At 37.0% G+C, this 22,863-nt stretch overlaps 1 protein-coding gene across 2 annotated transcripts in view; it reads right to left on the bottom strand.

Annotated features, from left to right (window-relative positions):
• The window catches only part of LOC108712409 (teneurin-2), a 1,104,728-nt gene that overhangs the window by 17,378 nt on the left and 1,064,487 nt on the right, over nt 1–22,863 (bottom strand). For both annotated transcript variants that reach the window (XM_041588750.1, XM_041588751.1), the window contains one exon: nt 14,053–14,288. In XM_041588750.1, the coding sequence (XP_041444684.1) occupies nt 14,053–14,288 (236 nt within the window). The remainder of the gene's footprint in view (nt 1–14,052; nt 14,289–22,863) is intronic.

Genomic DNA, 22,863 nt, shown 5'->3' with positions numbered 1-22,863 from the left:
TCGCCTACGGGATGGCACTCGGATCGCTTCCTTTTCCGAACTTCGGGCAACCTCAGGGGGCATGAAGCACACTATATTACAGGTAGCTCACAATAATCTTGCTCATGCATGAAATGTAACCCCCTTTTTACGTCATACAAAGCCTCTACATAGTTAGATTTCTTGGAAGCTACTTATCTCCATTCACTTGTATGAATGTATGTTACAGATAATGGATCTAATCCAATTACAGAACAAAAATAGACAATTGTTCAGAGCAGTAATGAGTTGGGAAGCTGTAATATTCAATACTGTGATAGATTAACTACGAAAACCAAAGTATCGGCATGTTTCTAACCCATTTGATAAATGATTTTCCTCGTTTCCAAGCAAGATCATTGTGAAGTATGTTTTATACAAAGTCATTTTTTTGGAGAGAGAAAAACTATATATTATTATTTTAAGAAACTAGTTCAAGCCTCTCTTACACAGGGAAATTGCAGCCAAGTAGAATACAGAGTGAGCATTCATTTTGCTGATGTATTGCTGCTTTCAAGTCAAATATCAAATGAATTATAACTGATAGCATTTAAGCAGGGAGTGACATGGTTACTAAGGGTAGAACTACACGGGCGATTTTCGGTGCGCGTCCATCCGTTCCAACGTGATGCGTGGAAGCACAGGTGTCATGTCGGATGCGACCAAATCTAATATAAGTAATACAAATGTCGAATGTGCAAGCTGATTGCATCCGACACGACACGACTGTCAGATGCAAACGCTGTATGTTGCGTCTTCATCAGCGAACCGCATGGACGCGCAGCAAAAATCGCCTGCGTAGTTCTTCCCTAAGGCTTTTGTTACACCGAAAGATTATCAGATACTACTTGCACCTGCCAAAAGTAGCCTTGAAAGGATCCAATGGGACAAGTTACAGCAACTGATTTCTTTCTGGAACATAGGCCAATGGGTATTTTTATTATTGCTATTTTGGAGTAGAAGGTTAGCAATTTGGTTCCTTCTCCATTAGCATTTAATATCTTTACAACAGCACCAAAATGTTAAATTATATACTGAAATATGATTATAATGAAATTATCGATGACATATAAATATCATTTTCATGATAGTTTCCCTTTAACATTAACAAGACAAATGCATTTACCAGAGAAGCTTGACTTAGAGGTTAACCTTCACGGGAAACTCTGCAGCAGGCTGCCAGGGAAAACTTAAAGGAGAACTGAGGCCTAACTAAAGAATTAGGCTAGATTATGTTTTGAGCTTCTATCCCAGCCCAAGGCAACCACAGCCCTTTAGCAGGGAAGATCTGTATCTTCAAAGATGCCCCAGTAGCTCCCCATCTTCTTTTCTGCTGATTCACTGCACATGCTCTGTGCTGCTGTCACTTACTGACCTTAGGTACCCACTCACAATATACAGTACACATAGATTAGAAATGTCACAATATAAGGCTGATTAGTAATTAATACAGATAATTACTACATGGCAGCACAGAAACCAGTGCAATTAGCATCAGAATTTAATAATCAGCCCTGTAGCATCATCTTATATTACAGACCAAACTCATTTTCTGCTTGATAAATTGCGAAAAACCCCTAAGCTTAGCTTCTCAACAGCTGCTCAGAGCCCACTGAGCATGTGAGTGTCACAGACACTTTCCAAGATGGTGACCCCCTGTGACAAGTTTGAAGTCCTGGATCATTGCGGCTATTGACAAGCTGAAACATTAGGCTGGTGCAATAAGTTCACTATATAAAATATGGCATTTTTAGACATATTAATTTTTAGGGTTTAGTTCTACTTTAAACTCTCAGTCTTTGCATTCAGGTCCATAATTTATAGGATTACCCACATTAAACAGTAACCCCACTGAGTAGGTGGAGCTATATTATGGTCAATAAAATGCCTTACTATATTGTGCTCTTATGAATACTGACTATAGGATCTAATCTTAGCTCCATTTAGTCTTCAATCACAGGGTCTTCATGCCTGATTTAGGCCTAATTGGGCCATTCCATTACAGTTTTAGATCAAACCCTTCCTCCTTACTACGAAGTTCCTTAAGAAAGATGATTTAAGCATCCTCCTTATATAAGCTAGAGGTTTGCCTGACCCTACTGGGACCATTCTAGGGGGCAAATTCACTAACCTCTGGAAATTCGCCAGTGGCGGCTTCGCTCACATCGCCAAACTTCGCCAGGACAACGCTAACTGACTAAAACGAAGTTGCGTCCAGGGCGCCGAACGATGGTGAAGTTTTGATAGCGTTAATTCAGCAAGCAAAGCGAAGTTGCGCTAGCGTTGGCTAATTTGCATATGGCGGGAAGTTAAATTTCAATGAACGTATATGTTGCAGCAAAAACATTACACTACACAAGCCCAGGGACGCTTAATAAAACAAAATAGAGTTGTTATAATGGCCTACACGTTTATGTGCCATATGTAAGGAAATGTAGGGGGGAAGCTGGGTACCCTAAAAAAGATTTACGATCTTTGAAAAACTGAAAAATCGCCAGGGTTTTTTTGGTACTCAGAAAAATTTTAATTTTTTTTTAAAGAACTCCTATCTACTCTATTGCACTTCGCCTAGTCCGAGGTGGTGAAGGCAAGTGTGGCACAAGAGGTAACGTTCATTAAAATCCACATCTTAGTTAATTTGCGTAGTAACGTCCATTCGCCAGAGCGTGTTTGGTTTCAAATTTCAAATATTTAAAGGGGTCTCGTTCAAACATTTATTGCCAATACTATTTCCAATAGTTCCTGGGTGCGATTCTAGTGTGTTTGATCTGTTTTTGACCTTGCCTGTTCCTGACCTTGTCTAGTTTGCTGCCTGTTTTTTGTCAATTGGTATTGACCTGGCCTGTTCCACCACCATGCTCCTAGTTCCTTGTTCTTCTTGATAACACTTGGTTCCCTTGCCTGCCTAGAACTCTCTCCTTGGTCCTCTCACTTTAAAGGTCTGGCAGCATCCGAGTAGCGGAGGGCTCCTCCTTAACAAAAGGCTTTGTTAAAGGTGGAAGCATGAGCTGAAGCCGGGACCTTGAGGTTTGTTTTGGGTTTGGTTTACCATACGTAACAGGTGGCTGAGCTGACCCACTTCTATATATTGTCATAACAGAGTGGATTTGGGTGAGATTATCTGTGGAATATTATGTGAACAATTCTTGTGGATCCTATTTGCAACAAATAGTATTTTCCATGTAGCTGAAAAAGTCAAACACACTGTATGTGATTAAGTTAAAGCGATACGGACACGTTCCTATAAAAATCATAGGAACGTGTCAGTATCAAGCATGTGCTGCACCCGGAATAATTCTCCTCAAAACCCCCCTCAAAGCCGTCCCCAACCCGCGAACCTTTGTGCAGCCGACCAATGACGCTAGTAATGGATCTTCCGTGTTGCTTCAGTGATGCTGGGCTTCGAGCGGAGCAATCCTTTCATAGGCTGAAATCCTGTTTTCCTTAATAATTAGCCCAGTGTCACTGAAACAGCACAGAAGATCTTTTAACAGTGTTGGAGGGTCGGGTTCATGCAGGTTCGCGGGGCGGCATTAAGGGGAACTATTCCGCGTGCGGCCCATACTTGATACTGACACGTTCCTATGATTTTTATAGGAACGTGACGGTATCGCTTTAACTGGACCATATTTGTTACTAATAGTATTTTACACGTGACTGTCTGGGAAGTAACATACCTGCACTTTGTATCTCATGTATAATATCAGATAATATAACTTCTATACCATTTGCCATTACATCGGGTTTAGTCGGTTGGTGCCGATAGAGGCTTAATTGTATTTATTTAAATATGTTATCTGTATTTATACTTAAATTAAGGGGCCGATTCACTAACTTCGAGTGAAGGATTCGAAGTAAAAAAATGTCAAATTTCGAAGTGTTTTTTGGGCTACTTCGACCATCGAATGGGCTACTACGACCTTCTACTACGACTTCGAATTGAACTATTCGAACTAAAAATCGTTCGACCATTCGATAGTCGAAGTACTGTCTCTTTAAGAAACAACTTCGACCCCCTAGTTCACCATCTAAAAGCTACCAAAGTCAATGTTAGCCTATGGGGAAGGTCCCCATAGGCTTGGCTAACTTTTTTTGATCGAAGGATATTCCTTCGATCGTTGGATTAAAATCCTTCGAATCGTTCGATTCAAAGGATTTTATCGTTCGATCGAAGGAATAATCCTTCAATCGTTCGATCGCACTATTTGCGCTAAAATCCTTCAACTTCGATATTCGAAGTCGAAAGATTTAGATTCCCAGTCGAATATCGAGGGTTAATTAACCCTCAATATTCGACCCTTTGTGAAGCGGCCCCTAAAAGTGCATATATCATAAAAGGTGCTCTTTCCGTTATATTAGTACTGTGATTTCTGTTTAGTTCCTGGCAAAAAAAAAAAGTTGCTTGCACATCTTGATTTGTAATAACCAAAGAACATTATTAGATTTATATGAAATGTTAAATAGGGGTGTGTGTGACTATTTTTTTTATTAAGCGTTCTATTGGGTATACTGTTTTGAAATTATATGTCTTTGCAGCATTTACTTTTCCTGTTTCATGCGGTATGGTTTGAAAGGCAGTTCTGTAGGCTTAAATAGTTGTCATTCCATTACAGATTTAAATACAGCTTCCTATAACCATTTTATAAATCCATGCATACACATTATTAAGGGAATGAAAGCTTATGATAGGTTGTGCTTACTTAATTGAACCATTTCATTGTGATCTGTAAAGTAAGTACTGCTACACAGCATAATTACTGTGTCATATTAATTATATGGAGAACGAAAACAAAAAAAGAAAAAAAAAAGACTCTACTTTCATTCCGAGCATTAATAGCCTTATAATGGTGAACAAAATCACAGAATGTTACGTGGTTGTTTCCATGTGTTGCAGTTGTACATGAATTTTGTAGCTGTGTGATATTTTCAAGAAATATGTGTATTTGGCTTTTTTTTTGGCTAAATGTAGCTTTTGCATGTATTTATTTACAGAAATAGTGGCTAAACACTAGTATTGTTGGATCTAGAGTTGAGGCCTTCAGAAAAGCCACAGAGCTTCTCATGTACCAGTGTCCCCAATGCTTGTTTGGGACCCCTGGGTTTCTGCTACTACACAGAGATCACACTGACTTCAGCCAATTAGATGTGTGGAACAACAGAAGACCATTAAACTAGAGGGGTGGGCAGCTATACAGAATCAGAGCAGAAAGCAGAGGGTGTAGTCGATCAATGTCAGGTGACTACAATTTAAATCTAAGGACAAACATTGGCCCAACCTCAGACAGAAAATAAAAGGATTTAAACAGAACCGGCATATTGTAGAAACATCAACTAAGAGCTGGAAGAATTCTCAAAGTACATCATATATGATGCCTACAATTATTACATTGCAGTGACCAAAAAGCAAAAAGGTATCTGGTAAAGGTATATTTATCCCTATGTCCCCAGCTTTGGACAAAATTATAAACCTCTCAGAGACCCAACTTGGATTCCCATTGAAATGGTAAAAGCACAGATTATGGTGAAGGGGCTAATGATACTTCATTGTAATTTTGTTCAAAATCGGGATAGTCTATACAATACAGGGATGCACCGAATCCACTATTGTGGGATTCAGAAAATCCTACATGAAAGATTTGGTTGAATCTTGAACAGATTCTAAAACCGAATTTGAAAGGGCAAAATAAAGTTTCACTTCCTTGATTTTGTGATGAAAAGTCACATGATTTCAGGGATTTGGATTCAGTTCAGCTAGGCTCTTGGATTCAGCTGAATCTGAATCCTGTTGAAACAGGCTGAATCCTGGATTTGGTGCATCCCTAATATAATACATAACCTCCATTCTTTTTATGAAAGATATGCGATAAATTGGCATATGATCTTAAAGGAGAATTCAACACATTAGCAAAAAATCTGTACCCCCCACCCCACGTAGACCCCCCTCCCTCCTCCATCTATTCTAACTGCCTCCCCTTCCCGGGGAAATGCCCCTAACTTTTTACTTACCCCTCTTTGCAGATTCAGGCATCGGAGTACACCGCAGCCATCTTCCGGGTATTCATGTCTTCTTCTGGTGCATCAGCAATTTCCATCCATTTCGGCGCATGTGCAGTTGTCACAAACCTGTAGATTGCTCCAACTGTGCATGCGCCAATCCGCCTGTCTCCAACTTAGCTTACTGAAAACCTGGAAGATGGCTGTGTGGAACTTAGATGCCTAAATCTGAGCCGAAGGGGTAAGTAAAAAGTTAGGGGCATTTCCCCTGGGCGGCAGTTAGGCTGGGGGAGGAGGAAGGGGGGTTTACATGGGGTGGGTGGTAGGGTTTTTTTGATAAAGGGTGGAATCCTCTTTAAAGTAGCACATAGGCTAGGCAGATATACACACCATAGGAACCAACAAGCAAATGGAGCAACTAAAGGAACTCCAGAAATCTAGATGACCTCTAGACTAGGAAGTAAATGAAGTCCTGATGGAGACTGTCTACCTGAGGAAGCAAAGCAGAGGGGCAAAGAAAATAATGCCTGCAGTTACAAGTCTCCCATCCACCCCATGAACAAAGAACAGGCAATATAAAGAACAATTTTCCATCACCATAAGAAAAAAGTGTTTCTATAGCCACAAGTTATTTGTACTTCATCATGCTTGTGTATGTCAATACACATAAAGGGGCAGATTTACTAAGCTCGAGTGAATAGTTCGAATCCAAAAATATTCGAACTTCAAAGTAATTTTTTAGGTACTTCAACCATCGAATTGGTCAAATTTGATCGAATTTGATCGAATCGAATGATTCGAACGATTTAAAGTAAAAATCGTTCAACCATTCGACCATTCGATAATCGAAGTACTGACTCTTTAAAAAATCCTTCGACTTAATACTTCGCCAAATCAAAGCTACTGAATTGAATGTTAGCCTATGGGGACATTGTAGGTTTTGGGCACTTTTTACGATCGAATAAAAATCATTCCATCGATCGCTTAAAAACGTTCTGATTCGAAGGATTTTATCGTTCGATGGAACATTTTGCATGAAAAACCTTCGAAATTCGATATTCAAATTCAAAGGATTTTACTTTGAGGGTTGAATTTGAGGGTTTTTTAACCCTTGAAATTCGACCCTTGATAAATCTGAGTCCATGCAGGCTCCAGCAAGACATAGCCACATGAAACTAACTATAGAAAAAGCACTTGTGTGAAGTGACCTATGTCGGATTTTAATCTAAAATCCTGATATCCACAACCTATTATATACGTGAGACAAAAATCTGCAGTATCCCTGGGTCATCTACAGTATATAATTCCTTACTGTTTAATTACAATGGGATATCTATATAAATATACACACATTAATAGCATATATATGGTTTCATTTTTGTGCAACTTTATAGCAGACATCATACCTTTAAAAACACATTTTTCCACGTTTCTTTTTTTTATTTTCTCTCATTTCCTGCGCAAATATTTATTGTGGAAAACAGGATTCAATGGAAGGCTTAAAAGCCCACCGAGGTTGTCATAGAAACCAATGATGTCAAGCTTGGGAAACACATCAAGGGCCAATTCATCTTTGGGATTCATAAAAGCAGAAAAGGGGCAATGGAAAAAAAAAGGTGTCATTGCAATTTAAATGTACACCAGCGCAGTGCACTTTGAAGTGGGCTGTTGCTTTATGTTGTTCCACTCCACAGCGATAATTATCCCACCACTCAACGTACAAACCTTCCATAGCACGAGCGCCGCTAATACACACCATGGAGACAGTTTAGAGCAAATTCTATTCCGCCTTGTGTGTAGGTATATAAAATGGATTTAAAAAAAAATGAAATGCAAATGCAGTCTACACTTTCTATTTCACTTCAAATTACATTTTCAGTCAACTCATCCTTTCATAATCTGGTAGTGATTTTCATTTAAAGAGAGCTAAACAGAGATGTGATTACTTCTACAGAAACTAACACCAGACAATTAAATTTCGAGGTGTTGATAGATAAAGCAATGTTTTTCATTTGCCTAAACGCATCACTAGGAAATCTAACCCGTAGCGAGGTTTCACTTGGAAGACGTGCGCATTTAACTTTGGTTAATTACCACAAGTACCTCTATTAACTTTGTAATAATCAGTGTCAAGGTTTGGCTTCAGGCTGTGTTTTTTTTTTTTTTTTAAAAAAGAAACGAAAAAGTCAAAATGCTGAGTTTACTTGTCAGGGAAATGGATGAATTATTGCAAATAAGACAACCTTTAGTGAAAAATTAATCGTCTGCTAGAATCTACTTTTATCTTTTATAAAACTTTTTGTAAATAAAACAAAGATCTGCTCATTAATTCTCAATGCCAAGTTGTTGCATCCTTAAAATTTACACATTCAAATTTATATCCCCAATTCGAATGTGAGTTTTATCACATCTCGACCATGGAAACAGTTCTAAATCGAATATTCGCCACCTAAAACCTGCCGAGTTCATTTACAAGTCAATGGCAGAGGTCCGTTGTACTATTTGAATATGTTAATTGCCTTCCTGACATTCTAGTTTTTTTTTGGAAGGAAAAGAATTCTATTAGAATTTTCGGGTCGGACTATTCGATCTAATATTAGACGTTCAAATGTTTTATTAAATAACCTCCCATTCAAGTTGTGAGTATTTTCGAATTTATTCTAGTAAAAACAAATTCACATAAATTCCACATTCGACCTTTGATAAATCTGTCCATTAATGTAAGTTCTAGCATCTCCTTGCTGGTTATCAGGGAATGAGTTCAGTTCAGAGTCCCAGTTTAGCCAGAGCACTGATGGGAAATATATCTCAATCAGGTAGTGTAGAGGAGTAGTGATGAGCAAATACAGTATGTCCCATTTTGTTTTGCCAAAAACACAAGATGGAAAAAATTCTCAGAATGCTTTAAAGTCAATGCATGATTTTTCGCAGTGACCATGCAACTTTTTTGCAAATTTTTCAGCAAAGTAAACCTGGCAAAATTTCACCTATCACTTTACAGGAGACTATAAGCTGTAGATATGTCATGTACAGACATTAACAGACACAACGAAGCAGAAGCAAACACATCTGAAGAAGGAAGAAAAGTTAAAACTCTTAAAAGCTTCAAGTCCAACAAGTAAAAGTCTAAAGTGTTACCTAAAAACACACTATGGTCGTCTACATTCTGATGTAAGAGGTTCTTCCTTCTCTGCAGTCAGCAATTTCTACCCCCCACTTTATATCATATGGATTTCTCAAATAATTTCATGTAGTTGCTCAAGGTTCAAAGAGGGGACGTTCCTAGGCCTTATTTGCAGAATGTGGGGCAAAATAAATGGGCAGAAAGTGCCATGTTTGAACTTTTCTCCCATGAACACATTGGTGTCTGCATTGGGCAGATCTTTACTCATGAGGGTGACCTGGGGGTGGTAAGTAGATGTACCCCTGGATGTGCTCTGCATTTTGATATACAAGATAGAAAATGTCAATGGTTCCAAGATACAGGAGGGCCCTGTCTTTACTGTCTGCCTGTGGAAAGCATTACATAAATGGCTTGGTTGCTTCCACAGGCCGGACCTTACACCTTTAACTGGCGCAAAGTGCAGGAACCACTGAATTGCCAAGATGCTAGAGCTCTGTGCCTGTGCAGGTGCTATATTGTTTATTTTGTGCATTTGTTCAAATTTAGTCAAACCCAAACACCATACAGATGTTTTCAGTATTGTACAAAGTTACAGTATATACTTCATGTTACATTGTTTTGTACCTCAAATAGAAACACACATTGATAATGATTTATTATTCTATTAAAAGGATTGTGCTAGATGAAATGCAAACTATTGTACCATGCATATTGGATATATTTGCTTTATCTGCTCACTGCTGCGGACTTCTTCTGTATATGCACATGGGTTATGTGATATGGCTCTAAAGTTATGTTGGGGGGGGGGGGTTCATGGACTAGCATATTGCTTATTCAGGTGGAACACATCTTTAGCTAGATGCAGGACTGGATTAACTGCTAGGTGCCCTAGGCTCTAGTCTAGGACCCAACCCATTGTCAACAAAATACATCAAAAAAATGGCTGGATCACATCTGAGTCCGGCAGTCCTGGGCTGGTGTGTTATGTCTACATGCGTCAGAAAAAATTAAAGTGGAGAGAGCAAGGCACTCAGGCTGGCACTGGAGGGAGGACAGTCACTCAGGGGAGTGCTGGGGCCTTCATAGTGGAGGCAAGTGGTAGGGATCCAAATCAGTACTCTACCTTATACGATATATACCATTAGTGATGGGCGAATTTTTGCCCTTTCGCTTCGCCGAAAAATTTGCGAATTTCCAGAGAAATTTTCAAATGGTGGGAAATTTGTGAAACGCGTCAGTTTTTTTTGGCGAAAATGCGCCGGCATCCAAAAAACGGACGCTGGCTTCCATTTTTTTTACACCGGTGAATTTTCGCGCAAATTCGCCACAATTCACGCTTGGCGAATAAAATCGCCCATCACTATATACCATATAGAATGTGCACATAAATAGTGTACAATATAATGCAAATATCTCCATTTAACATAAGGATAGCGGCACTATTAGCTGGTTGCAACTATCCAGAACTGGATATTCAATCAAATGTGCACCATTAGTGAAATTCTAGCTCTAATATTGCTCATATTTTAGGGTTATTATGGCAGAAGGTCACGGATTATTGTGTTGATTTGATATGTCCTACTAGCCATTTGCATTCCATAGATACTGGTGCATTTTCCATGCTCAGAAGATAGGAGGAGCTCTGAAAAAGTAGAGGTATAAATACAGTTTTTGACAGTTTGGTCTTTCTTGTTGTATTTATAATAGTTTTAACCCCACTAAACACATTAGACACATAAATCATGGCAGTTTTGTGATCTGATAAACCACTGTTATTTAGCGTGTTACTGTATTATAGGTATGGCATCTCCAGCTTGGGACTTGGGGTTTTCCCGGATAACATGTCTTTCTGTAATTTCAATCTCCATACTTTGTCCACTAAAAAATAATTTAAACATTACATTAACCCAGCAGGAATGTTTTGCTTCCATCAAGGATTCATTATACATTAAGTGGGATCAAATACTGTACATGTTCTGTTTTATAATTACAAAGAAAAAGACGTGTGTTTACGTTTTTAATTATTTGATTAAGAGTGAGTATATGGGAGATATTCTTGTTCCTGTAATTCGGAGCTAAGGGTTTCCGGATAATGGATCTCATACCTGTATTGGTATGTGTCAATATATTTTCATCTTGATCTATATATTTTTAGGCTGTGCATTTTAACCTTCCTTAATACCTTCTCGTACACACTACTATTAAACAGTATGCTTAGTATTATTTGATATAGGACAAAGCTAAATATTTAAGTGCATAGTTTATTACAATGACTTTTATTTTACTTGTTTCATTTTTGCAGAATGTGAAATAGGTGTGGGTTCTTGTATATGCCACAGGCCGCTAATAAATTGTATTGCTTTTTGGAAACTCCAATGAATAATTTACATCCAGATAAAAATAATGACCTGAGCAAAAATCTGTCACATAATGGATTTCAGATTTACTTGGAGTTGACTTCAAATACGAGTTTTATGAAATGAAATCATGCAGATGGTTCAGTGCATGCGCCAGTGATTGGGACCATGAGTACTGAAATTAAAAACAACTTGGGTCTGGATATTCATGGTGGGTACTTTGGCAATGTCATACTTTCTCAAACAACTTAAAATAGACTTTATTTGTTACAGACAATAAGGATAATTTATTAGGCATAAATATACTTGCTGGGAACAAGAGAGCCCTGTACTTAATGCCTGCCTATATTACGCAGCAAGAAAAGGCCTCCAAATACACAACTTCAATTTTAACTTTATTCCCTTCTAATTCTTTCCCTGTTCCCTTTTTCCACATTCAATCTAGAGAAATGAGAAATCTCACACATAATATTTTTCTCCCACAGGTTGAGTTTTTTCTGAGATTTGCCACACTAGCATTTCTCTAATTGAAGGGGCACATTTACTATGGGTTGAATATCGAGGGTTAATTAACACTCGATATTCAAAATCCTTCTAATTCGAATATCGAAGTCAAAGGATTTACCGCATTTCCTTCATTCGTGCGATCGAAGGAAAAAACGTTCGATACAAACGATTCAAAGGATTTTAATCCATTGATCGAACGATTTTCCTTCGATCAAAAAAAAGCTAGGAAAGCCTATGGGGACCTTCCCCATAGGCTAACATTGATGCTCCGTTGGTTTTAGGTGGCGAAGTAGGTGGTCGAATTTTTTTTAAAGAGACAGTACTTCGACTATCGAATGGTCAAATAGTCGAACGATTTTTAGTTCGAATCGTTCGATTCTAAGTCGAAGTCGTAGTCGAAGGTCGAAGTAGCCAATTTGATGGTCGAAGTAGCCAAAAAAATACTTCAAAATTCAAAGTATTTTTTATTCTATTCCTTCACTCGAGCTAAGTAAATGTGCCCCGAAGAGTTGTGTTACTGAACTTACTTGAAAACTGCCAAGATGGACTAGTAAACATATGCTATTAAAGCCTATAGATGTACTGTGCTTAAAGGAGAACTGAAGAGAAGTAGGGTAGCAATGCTACACATTATATACATATTATATACCAGTGCAAATTGTTCTCAATTTAAAAATTGGCCCTGTAGCATCAGCTTGTATGATAGATTTTCTGAATGATAATCAGCGTCAACCCCTAAGCTTCTTAACAGCTACCCAGAGCACATTGAGCACGTGTAGGGTCACTGACACTCCTATGCAAGGTGGTGACCCCCTCAGCACACAGCTTTGTAGACCTAAACCATTACTGTTATAGGAAGGCTGAGCCTTTAGGCTGGTGCATTTTTATTAATTTTAACCCCAAAACATTCATATTACAGAATTCATATAATTTTATATAATTTATGTCTTGCTTTCTAGCTTGTGCCATTTTTCATTCGAAAATTCCAATCCCCCCCCGAAGAACAAATGTTATGTATAACCATTAACGATTAAGTCTGAACCTGTGGACTTTATTTCAGAATTAACAATCTGGCACATACAGTATATAACAAATACTTATCAGTAATCAAAGAAAGGACCCTAACTGCCATTGTTAAAGGAGAAGGAAAGGTTAAAACTAAGTAAGCCTTATCAGAAAGGTCCACCTAAATATATCAGTAAACCCTCAAAGTAATGCTGCTCTGTCCTCTGTCAAAAGAAACACCACATTTCTTTCCTTCTATTGTGTACTCATGGGCTTCTGTATCAGACTTCCTGCCTTCGTCTTAAATCTCCTTCCCCCGGGCATGAGCATGCTCAGTTTGCTCCTCTCTCCTCTCCCTTCTCTGCTGTAAACTGAGCCCAGAGCTATAAATGAGCAGGGAGAGACTCAGGCAGGAAGTGATGTCACACCAAGCTAATACTGCAGCTCCTATTCTAAACAAACATAGAGCTTCTAGAGCTTTTTACTCAGGTATGGTAAATAATTCTACAGAATAAATATAGCATTCTAGCTTGCACTATTGCAGCTAATCTATTGGTAATAAAATGTGTCCGGAGCTTTCCTTCTCCTTTAAGCCTTTGTCTATATTGGCCAGAAAAAGAAACAGATAAATATGTACGGGCTGTGTCCTAAACAGGTAGAGAGAGCTACCATTGACTGATCAGACACATAATTATATTCCTATTATCAGATTCCTCTGCTACTACCTTTCTTATGCTGTGAAAACACAAAGCAAATCCTAAAAATTCAATAACATAAAATGACTTGAAAACTACATTTCATCCTATGAAGGTAGCACAGTGTGATCCTATATTAATATCCCCATGTCAGTGTCATTTATATTGGTTTTCTCATTACTGGAATATATTGCCTGCTTGTCTTTCTGTATTTGTTCAATTCATTTTTGAGATTTATGCTAAATGTAAAAAGGAAATACACATGGATGTCCAAATTCTGTTAATAACAAGGACATTATCAAGTGTTCTGCGTGGAAGCAATAGAAGCAGAGACTATATAGAAAATCCTTACCCGAAGTTTCCTTCCAAACACAGTCACTTTGCCCTTGGCCTGTTCTTTTCGAAGTCGCCATTCGATTGAATTTAGTCCATTTTCCATGGGCAATGAAATATTACGCCTTCCAATGGTGGGTGTTACTGTACCAGCCAAGATATGAGGTTCGCTGTGGAAACTAATCCCCATTCCATTAGCATACATCACCCTCAGTGTTCCATTACTGCATAGCTGGTAGCTGTTTCTCACTTGATCTAGAAACAAATACATTATTACAGTCATTTATATTATTCTAATATAAAAAGGCAATTTCATGGATATCAATATGGTGAATGTATAGGTGAATGAATAGGTGCTAAATAGTGATGGGCGAATTTATTCGCCATTGGCAAATTAGCGGTAAATTCCCACCGGCCAATAAATTTGGCGTGAAAATTCGCCAGCGTCAAAAAAAATGGACGCTGGCCTCAAAAACAGACGCAGGCCTCAAAACGAGATGCCAGCAACATTTTGCAAATTTTTCGCTGTTTTGCAATTTTGTGGGAAATTCGCAAATTTTTAGGCGAAGCGAAACGCCCCAAATTCGCCCCCATCACTAGTGCTAAACTGAATGGCAATGACCTCTGTGCTAAGAGATTAAATAATACTTTTTTTTTTAAGTAACATTTGACTAAAAGCTCATAAACATCTTAAAAACGTTGATCATCTTTGAACTGAAGATGAAGAAACGTTCAGCATTTTATACATTTTCCAATTCAAGGTTCGAATAAATATCTCCAACTTAGATAAAAAAAAAACCAACAAAAAAAACACGTGTTATATCCCTCAACCACTAGCACACTAGTTGGTTTAAAAAACCTCAATGACCATGAAATTCTCCTTATTCATTTTTTAAAAAAGCAGCTTTTAAAAATTCACTTAAATTATAAACTAGCTTGAATGCTGAAAATACACTTCCTTTTTAGCCGGGAAATTTTTACATTAAAATATTTGAGATTTTTTTTACGTTGATCGTGATAATTTGAGTTCTGAATTCAACAATATTTGCATTCACATTTATTCTTAAATTGCAGCACCAACTTAAATTTGAAATGTTAATAAATTAAAATGGGGATCCCGTAGTGATCTACTTTTACTGTATATCTGGGGCAGCTATCTTTAGCAGCATGTGGGCAGTAGAATAATTACAGCAGGGTATAAATCTTCTATAATATACAAAATATAATATTATAAAATGATATTTATAATTATATCATATATATTATTATATTATTATTAGATTATATTATTATTAATTATATTAATATTATTAATATATTATTATTAGATTATATATTTATTAATTATATATATTACTAATATACAAGTGACTTTAGAAACGTGTGTTTATGTCCTGCAATTTGTGCCATTTTAATATGAGTTGGTTAATATTATGATCATAATACAATACAGTAAAGGTATCCAGAAACCCGTTATCCAGACAGCTCCAAATTACAGGCTATCTTTCATAGACTCCCTTTTATCCAAATCAAATTTTTAAAAACAATTTCCATTTTTCGGTAATAATAAAACAGTACCTTGTGCATGATCCAAACTAATATATAATTAATCATTATTGTAAGCAGTACCAACCTATTGGGATTATTTAATGTTTACATGATTTTCTAGTAGACAACGTATGAAGACCCAAATTACAAAAGATCTGTTATCCAGAAAGCCCCAGGTCCTGAGCATTCTGGATAACAGGTCCCATATCGGTATATTATTAACGCCATTTTTAAATGCAGATTTTCTATTGAAAAAAATATACAGGGGGGCAGATGTATCAAGGGTCAAATATCGAGGGTTAATTAACCCTCGATATTTGACTGCCGAATTAAAATTCTTCAAATTCGAATATCGAAGTCGAAGGATTTTGCGCAATTCGTTCGATCGAACGATCGAAGGAATAATCGTTCGATCGAACGATTAAATCCTTCGAATCAAATGATTCAAAGGATTTTAATCCATCGATCGAAGGATTATCCTTCGATCAGAAAAACCCTCGAAAGCCTATGGGGACTTTCCCCATAGGCTAACATTGGCCTCTGTAGGTTTTAGGTGGCGAAATAGGGGGTCGAAGAAATTTTTAAAGAGACAGTATTTCGATTATCGAATGGTAGAATATTCGAACGATTTTTAGTTCGAATTGTTCGATTCGAAGGTCGTAGTCGAAGGTCGAAGTAGCCAATTCGATGGTCGAAGTAGCCAAAAAAAACATTCGAAAATCAAATTTTTTTTCATCTATTTTCCTCTAATCCTTCACTCGAGTTTAGTGAATGGGCCCTAGGGTCTTATAGTGACTGTTTACTGTGGATTTGCAGCTGTCAGCTGAGCTGGTGTAACACTATTTAGTGCATCCACATTTTATAGATTTCCTCTTGCTTTTCAATTCTAAATAGAATTAAAGGAATGGAAAAAGAAAAAGAAAGAATCTGCCTGTTTGAGAGCTGAGATCAGCGGAACAAAACAGATTTGTTTTAGAAGATCAATTGCTTATGTTTCCTTTGTTCTTAAACATTTAGATATGTGCCCTGAGGACGATGATAGAGGACGTTAACATTTGAAGAAGGGATCTTCTGTGCTGTTCCTTAAGCTCACAGACAATGCTATCTGCCACTGCTTCGCGTAGACCAAATATTGCACAGCAGCATGAATTCTTTATTAGCTTGCCGATCATCTCATTGTGTAGTTGAAGTTGGTGGTCATCTGTTTAGTCACTGAATAAAACTGACATGCCCTTCTGAAGAATTATTTCTACAAAGCAGACACCTACTAAGGCCACGGCAAGACAATCTTAGCTAATAGCATTTCGGCAGCTCCAATCTCTTGTAAATCCCTGCAAAGGGCATAATATTTCATTTGCCACAGCCGCTTCACTAAAAGACTGTTTGCATTTGAAACAGATATACCAGATACATTGAATATTGTATTTTTTCTTATTAGCAGCCATTAATATTCATGGCACATTATAAAATGTTTTACTGTATTGAATATCTCATGCTTTCATGAGAAGAGGCAATTAGCCGGCTTGCAGATTGCAGGCTGAGATATATTGTGTTCCTTTTAATTGATTGTTTTACTCTTAGAAGACACCAGAATAAGGGGCCGATTCACTAACTTCGAGTGAAGGATTCGAAGTAAAAAAACTTCGAATTTCGAAGTGTTTTTTGGGCTACTTCGACCATCGAATGGGCTACTACGACCTTCGACTACCGCTACGACTTCGAAACGAACTATTCGAACTAAAAATCGTTCGACCATTCGACCATTCGATAGTCGAAGTACTTTCTCTTTAAGAAAAAACTTCGACCCCCTAGTTCGCCATCTAAAAGCTAACAAACTCAATGTTAGCCTATGTGGAAGGTCCCCATAGGCCTTCCTAAGTTTTTTTGATCGAAGGATATTCCTTCGATCGTTGGATTAAAATCCTTCGAATCGTTCGATTTGAAGGATTTTTATCGTTCGATCGAAGGAATAATCCTTCGATCGTTCGATCACACTATTTGCGCTAAAATCCTTCGACTTTGATATTCGAAGTCGAAAGATTTTAATTCCCAGTCGAATATCGAGGGTTAATTAACCCTCGAATATTCGACCCTTTGTGAATCGGCCCCTAAGTGTTACGGATGCCATTTTTGGGCACCTTTTATGATCCTGGCAGGGATCCGTATTTCAGTGATCCATAAGTTTAGTTTATACGCTCTGACTATAAATGCAGAGATTATCAAAAGAAAACAGCATTTCTAGCAGGCATTGGGACAAGATCTCCAGTCCATGAAGCTTGCCCAGCTACAATCTGGCAATATCATGGTGATTGAAATATTAGGCAACTGGGAAAATGATTAAAACTGGAAAAATGACATAAGAAGTGGCACAAAATAAATGCTTTATTGCTCCTTCCTTATGATTTTACATTATGGAACAAGATCCATGAAACCACCGATTCAGAAGGACTAATGAGTAATCTTTTTTTGCCTGGTACAGATCAGCAGCCATTATTATGTGCTCATTGCCTTTCACATCAACCAATGGGAATGGAGCCCTCCCCATCTATATAAGGAGCTGTCCAGGTGCTGTGTTTGGAAGAAACTGGCAACAAGGAAGCCTTCTTTTCCAATGAAGAACAGTTGTAACATAGTGGGAGTTTCTCTATCCATGTAGGGCAATATATGTATTCTATGGCAATTCAAATGCCTTAATCAAAATATAATTTCCACTCTTTTGCACATTTTTAAACAGTTTCACTCATCAATAATCACAGTATTTACAAGGTTTTTGTTTTCTTTTTCACCGTGATACATTTACACCATTATGTTACATGTGGGGGCAGATTTATCAAGGGTCGAAGTAAATTCGAGGGAATTTTCGAAGTAAAAAAATTCAAAATTCAAAGTAATTTTTTGAATACTTCGACCATCGAATAGGATACTACGACTTCGAATTTACTTCTAAGTAAAAATCGTTCGACTATTCGACCATTCGATAATTGAAGTACTGTCTCTTTAAAAAAACTTTGACTTCAATACTTTGCCAACTTAAACCTGCCGAAGTGCTATGTTAACCTTCCAGAGCAATTTTCTAAGTTTTTTGTATTTGAAGGAAAATCATACGACTGTACTACGATCGTAAAATCGTACTACGATCAGAATACGATCGTACGATAAATAAAATCCTCCAACTTCGAGTTTGAATGTCGGAGGATTCTATTCAATGGCCGAATTTCGAAGTATTTTCTACTTCGAAATTCGACCCTTGATAAATCTGCCCCTTCAGTTCAGTTGGGAATATTTGGCCAGTTACAAGTTTCTAAGTAAGATAAATGGTGTAAAATGCAGGTTTTTAAACCACATTTTTGAAAACAGCTGTTGCTTCCTAAAATCAATACATGGGTGAGGGAGGGGTGGGGAATGGGAAAGTGAGTTACAACACTGCATTGCATTCTGAAGCCACTTCATAGCTTTATAAATATCCCCCATAAAGTGCCTCTGGGATTTTTCTTTTATTATGTGTAATTATGCAGACACTATGGAGCCCATTTACTAACAATTAAATTAATTTTTTCCACGAGTCTTGAAAATGTTGTGGTTTTCCAATATTTCTAAAAATCTCTGAAAATTTGAGATTTATTAAGTGTGTGTCAATGTGAACTGTGCTGATCTTATTGGACTGCTTAATTTGAACTTTTATAGGTATTAAGATTTTTTTCTCAGCTAGAAATTGCCAGAAGGTTTTCAGATTTATTACCACTTCGTTCACTGCTTTTTTTTTGGTTCGTACTTTTAATCAGAAGTTATAATAAATTCAATGACATTCATGGTTTTAGAGTTTGTGAATTTAGTTGCGGTTTCCAAAACCTCTAATATCCAGCCTTCAATAAATAACCACGTGGCTTTACAAATACAGTAGATTTTATACAGTGGTTGGGACGGTGGCGTGGAACTAGGAAAGTGAGTTACAACGCTGCATTGCATTCTGAAGCCACTTCACAGCTTTATAAATATCCCCCATAAATTGGGATTTTTCTTTTATTATGTGTAATTATACAGACACTAATAGGGGACCATTTACTAACAAATGATTTTCATTTTTTTCCATGAATCTTGAAAAATGTGCGGTTATCCTATATTTCTATAAATCAGCCTCAATTGCTAAAGAACAGTGTAAAAGCCATCACCAGCGCTAAATGTCACTCATAGGCAAATGATAACATTTAAAGCATTCCCTGTAACATTCCGTTTGCAGTAAGCTGGAGAAGAAATATTTAGCCACCATTTTCCGCAAAGGAGACAGGATCTACCAAAATTTCACTTTAACAACAGAACCTCTAAGTAAATGAAAATACTAATTGTAGACAGATCGATGATCTTGCACAAGCTGAAAAAACAAATGCAGCTCTGCATTATATGCGACTTTAAAAGAACTACAGCTGTGTCCATGCTCCTCAACAAATACATAGGGGGTTATTCATCAAAGTCCAACATCTTTCTGTTATAAACTCCGATCAAAACTGCTGGGGTTTTTTTACACTTATTTATTATTACATTTTCCCGAAAATTTGCTTTGCAGGAAATTTTTTAAAAGTCCACTTTTATGAAAAAAAAATCACAAATTTTTTGGGATTTTTGCATTCCGAATTTACTAAATAACCCCAATAATGTAGCATCTGTGAGGATTCCTATTATTCCAGTAGTGACTGGCTGTTACTGTGGCATACAGCTACAGTCACCTTGAAATGATAGATGCTTGTGTTGCTGAGCATGCATTGCAGATTATGTCTAAATACCCGATTAGCTAATTGCATCCACTATTTCAGGAATGTTTTGACATAAATAAAGAATGTGAACATTCAAAATTCATGTGATTACTTCTATAAAATTGGTTACCTTTATATAGAGATGGTTCTACATTAAGGGGCTATTTATCAACCATCAATCTGAATATAAAAATTTGGTATCTAAATAGAGTTCATTCAATGGCAGTTGTTTTAGCAAAATTCGAGCTATTTTTCAATACAGGTTTTCTAAAATATTTTGAAATTTGGCAATCTCATTGAAAATAGGTAAAAAGGTAAAATACAATTTTGCAGTGTTTTTTCACAGAACATAATTTAGTTTTTTTCAATAAATAAGTGCACATTCGAGTTTAAATTCAATATAGGGATATGATATATAACGAATAGTCATAACAGTCTCTTTGGACTGAAAAGCATCTGTACTTCTACCATCAACATCAAAATTGACTCAGTTTTTCAGTTTCAGAGTTGACAGTTTGGTTAATTTTGCTACATGTGCAAGGCCCTAAAATATCACTTATAGGTGTCATTGAGTGTCATGTGCTGAATAATTGGATCAGGAAAACCACATATGTTATTTAATTAATTGCTCTATCCTCTGGATATTGAAATCAACAGCTTTTCTAGGCAGAACAGATATGGGGTTATTTACTAAACTTCGAATGCCAAAACGCCTGAAAAATGTGTGGTTTTTTAGTATAAAATTAAAATTTCAGTGAGAAAAGATTGTTTGATCTGCATTGTGTTTTGTGCAATAATCGCTGTGCATTAATAAATAAGCCAAAAAACACTGTGCGTTTTTTTTTTAGAAAATATTGAGATAAAGTTGGACTTTGATCCCACTGTCTTATTTAGCAGATAGGATAGTTTGACTGAAACGTTGCTCTTCCTGCTTATGACTTGTGATTACAGCTACGTTATATGACAGTGACCGTATAAGGGACACAGCGTTCCTCATACTTAGCTGGTGGAAGTAGTGATAGATTATTGTGGGTGGCTTTAATGCTGAGCTGGGAAAAAAAAGGATGAGTAGAAAGATATGAGTGGAGACTAGTGCAAACACATTGGGGGTTATTTATCAAGGTCCGAATTTATCTCAATATCGGCTGGTACAAACTCTGATCTAACCCGCTCGGGTTTTTAACGCTTATTTATTATTGCATTTTCCCGAAAATCTGCTTTGCAGTAAAAGCTCAGATTTTCAAGATTTTTTCGTGAACTATCCCTGAAATCTCAGAATTTTTTGGAGTTTTCACCGGAAAGCTCAGAAAACATTGTGAAATTGCCCGAAACCACCGACACAACCAAACATCAATGTGACTGTTCCCATTGACTTTTATGCAACCTCAACAGGTTTGAGATGCTGTGTTTTTAGCCCTCGGGGTTTAATAAATTCTGAAAAATTTGTGATTTTTTTTAAAAGTCCAATTTTATAAAAAAAATCACAAATTTTTTGGATTTTTGGGAATTTCCGGTATTCGGAGCTTAGTAAATAACCCCCATTGAGTAGAGGGGGTATTAATATAGATGAAGGACACAAAATGCCCTTGATATAGTACAGCAACCAGGCCTGTGTGAAGAGATACACAGTGGAAGTAATGAAAAGTAAAAATGGTCCTAGATGCTGGACGTTTAAAACTTACTAGTCCAAGTAATGCAAAAAGCTTGCTATTTATTTCCTAAAACATACATTGCTTATCCAAAGTTTTTTTTTACTATTCCTGTTTTTAAATTGCAAAAGAAAGGTATAATATTTTTTAACTAAAGTACCGTATGATACCGCAAGTGACTCTTGGTAGTAAAAATGAGATGCTGTAAAATCAAAGATTTATGGAAGATATATTGTTTTTAATTTTAAAAACTATTATCTTTACAGGTTTTCATCCCAGTTACTTGTTTCAGATTTCAGTAAGGTACTAAAATGAGCTTCCGGTCTAAAATATGATAACGGTGATAAATCCTTAACTTTCTAATATTAAATAGACACTGACACCAGAAATGGAACGTTTTTTAACATCTACCATAAAACGTACTTTACATGCTTCTTTTAATTTTGCCATAAAGTATTTGCCCAATTCTTTTACTTTACCTATCTGACTCCCTGTGATCGCCTATGAGGGGGCTGCCATATTTGTGCAGCAGGAGTCCGTTAGCATTAGAAACTTTAACTGACAGGCAGAGATGGGACAGTCAGGTTGGCAAATCAGTTTTAGGTTTAGGAACGTCAACTAACAATTACTTACAAAAACAAACCTCTCAGTAAAAAACAATCAGCATGACCTATAGGTAATTCTAGGGGGCAGATTTATCAAGGGTCGAAGTGAAAAATCGTTAGATCGATGGATGAAATCCTTCGAATCGTTTGATTCAAAGGATTTCATTGTTCGATCAGACGATTTTATTCCGACCGCAAAACGGTCAAATTTGGTGAAAAAAACTTTGACTTCGATATTCAAAGTCGAAGTAAAGCCATTCGATGGTCGAATTTCAAAGTA

This window comes from Xenopus laevis, chromosome 3S, assembly GCF_017654675.1.
Source record: "Xenopus laevis strain J_2021 chromosome 3S, Xenopus_laevis_v10.1, whole genome shotgun sequence".
Lineage (NCBI taxonomy): Eukaryota > Metazoa > Chordata > Amphibia > Anura > Pipidae > Xenopus > Xenopus laevis.
The sequence above is the reverse complement of the archived record's forward strand: the minus strand, read 5'-3'. Positions and strand labels throughout refer to the sequence as shown.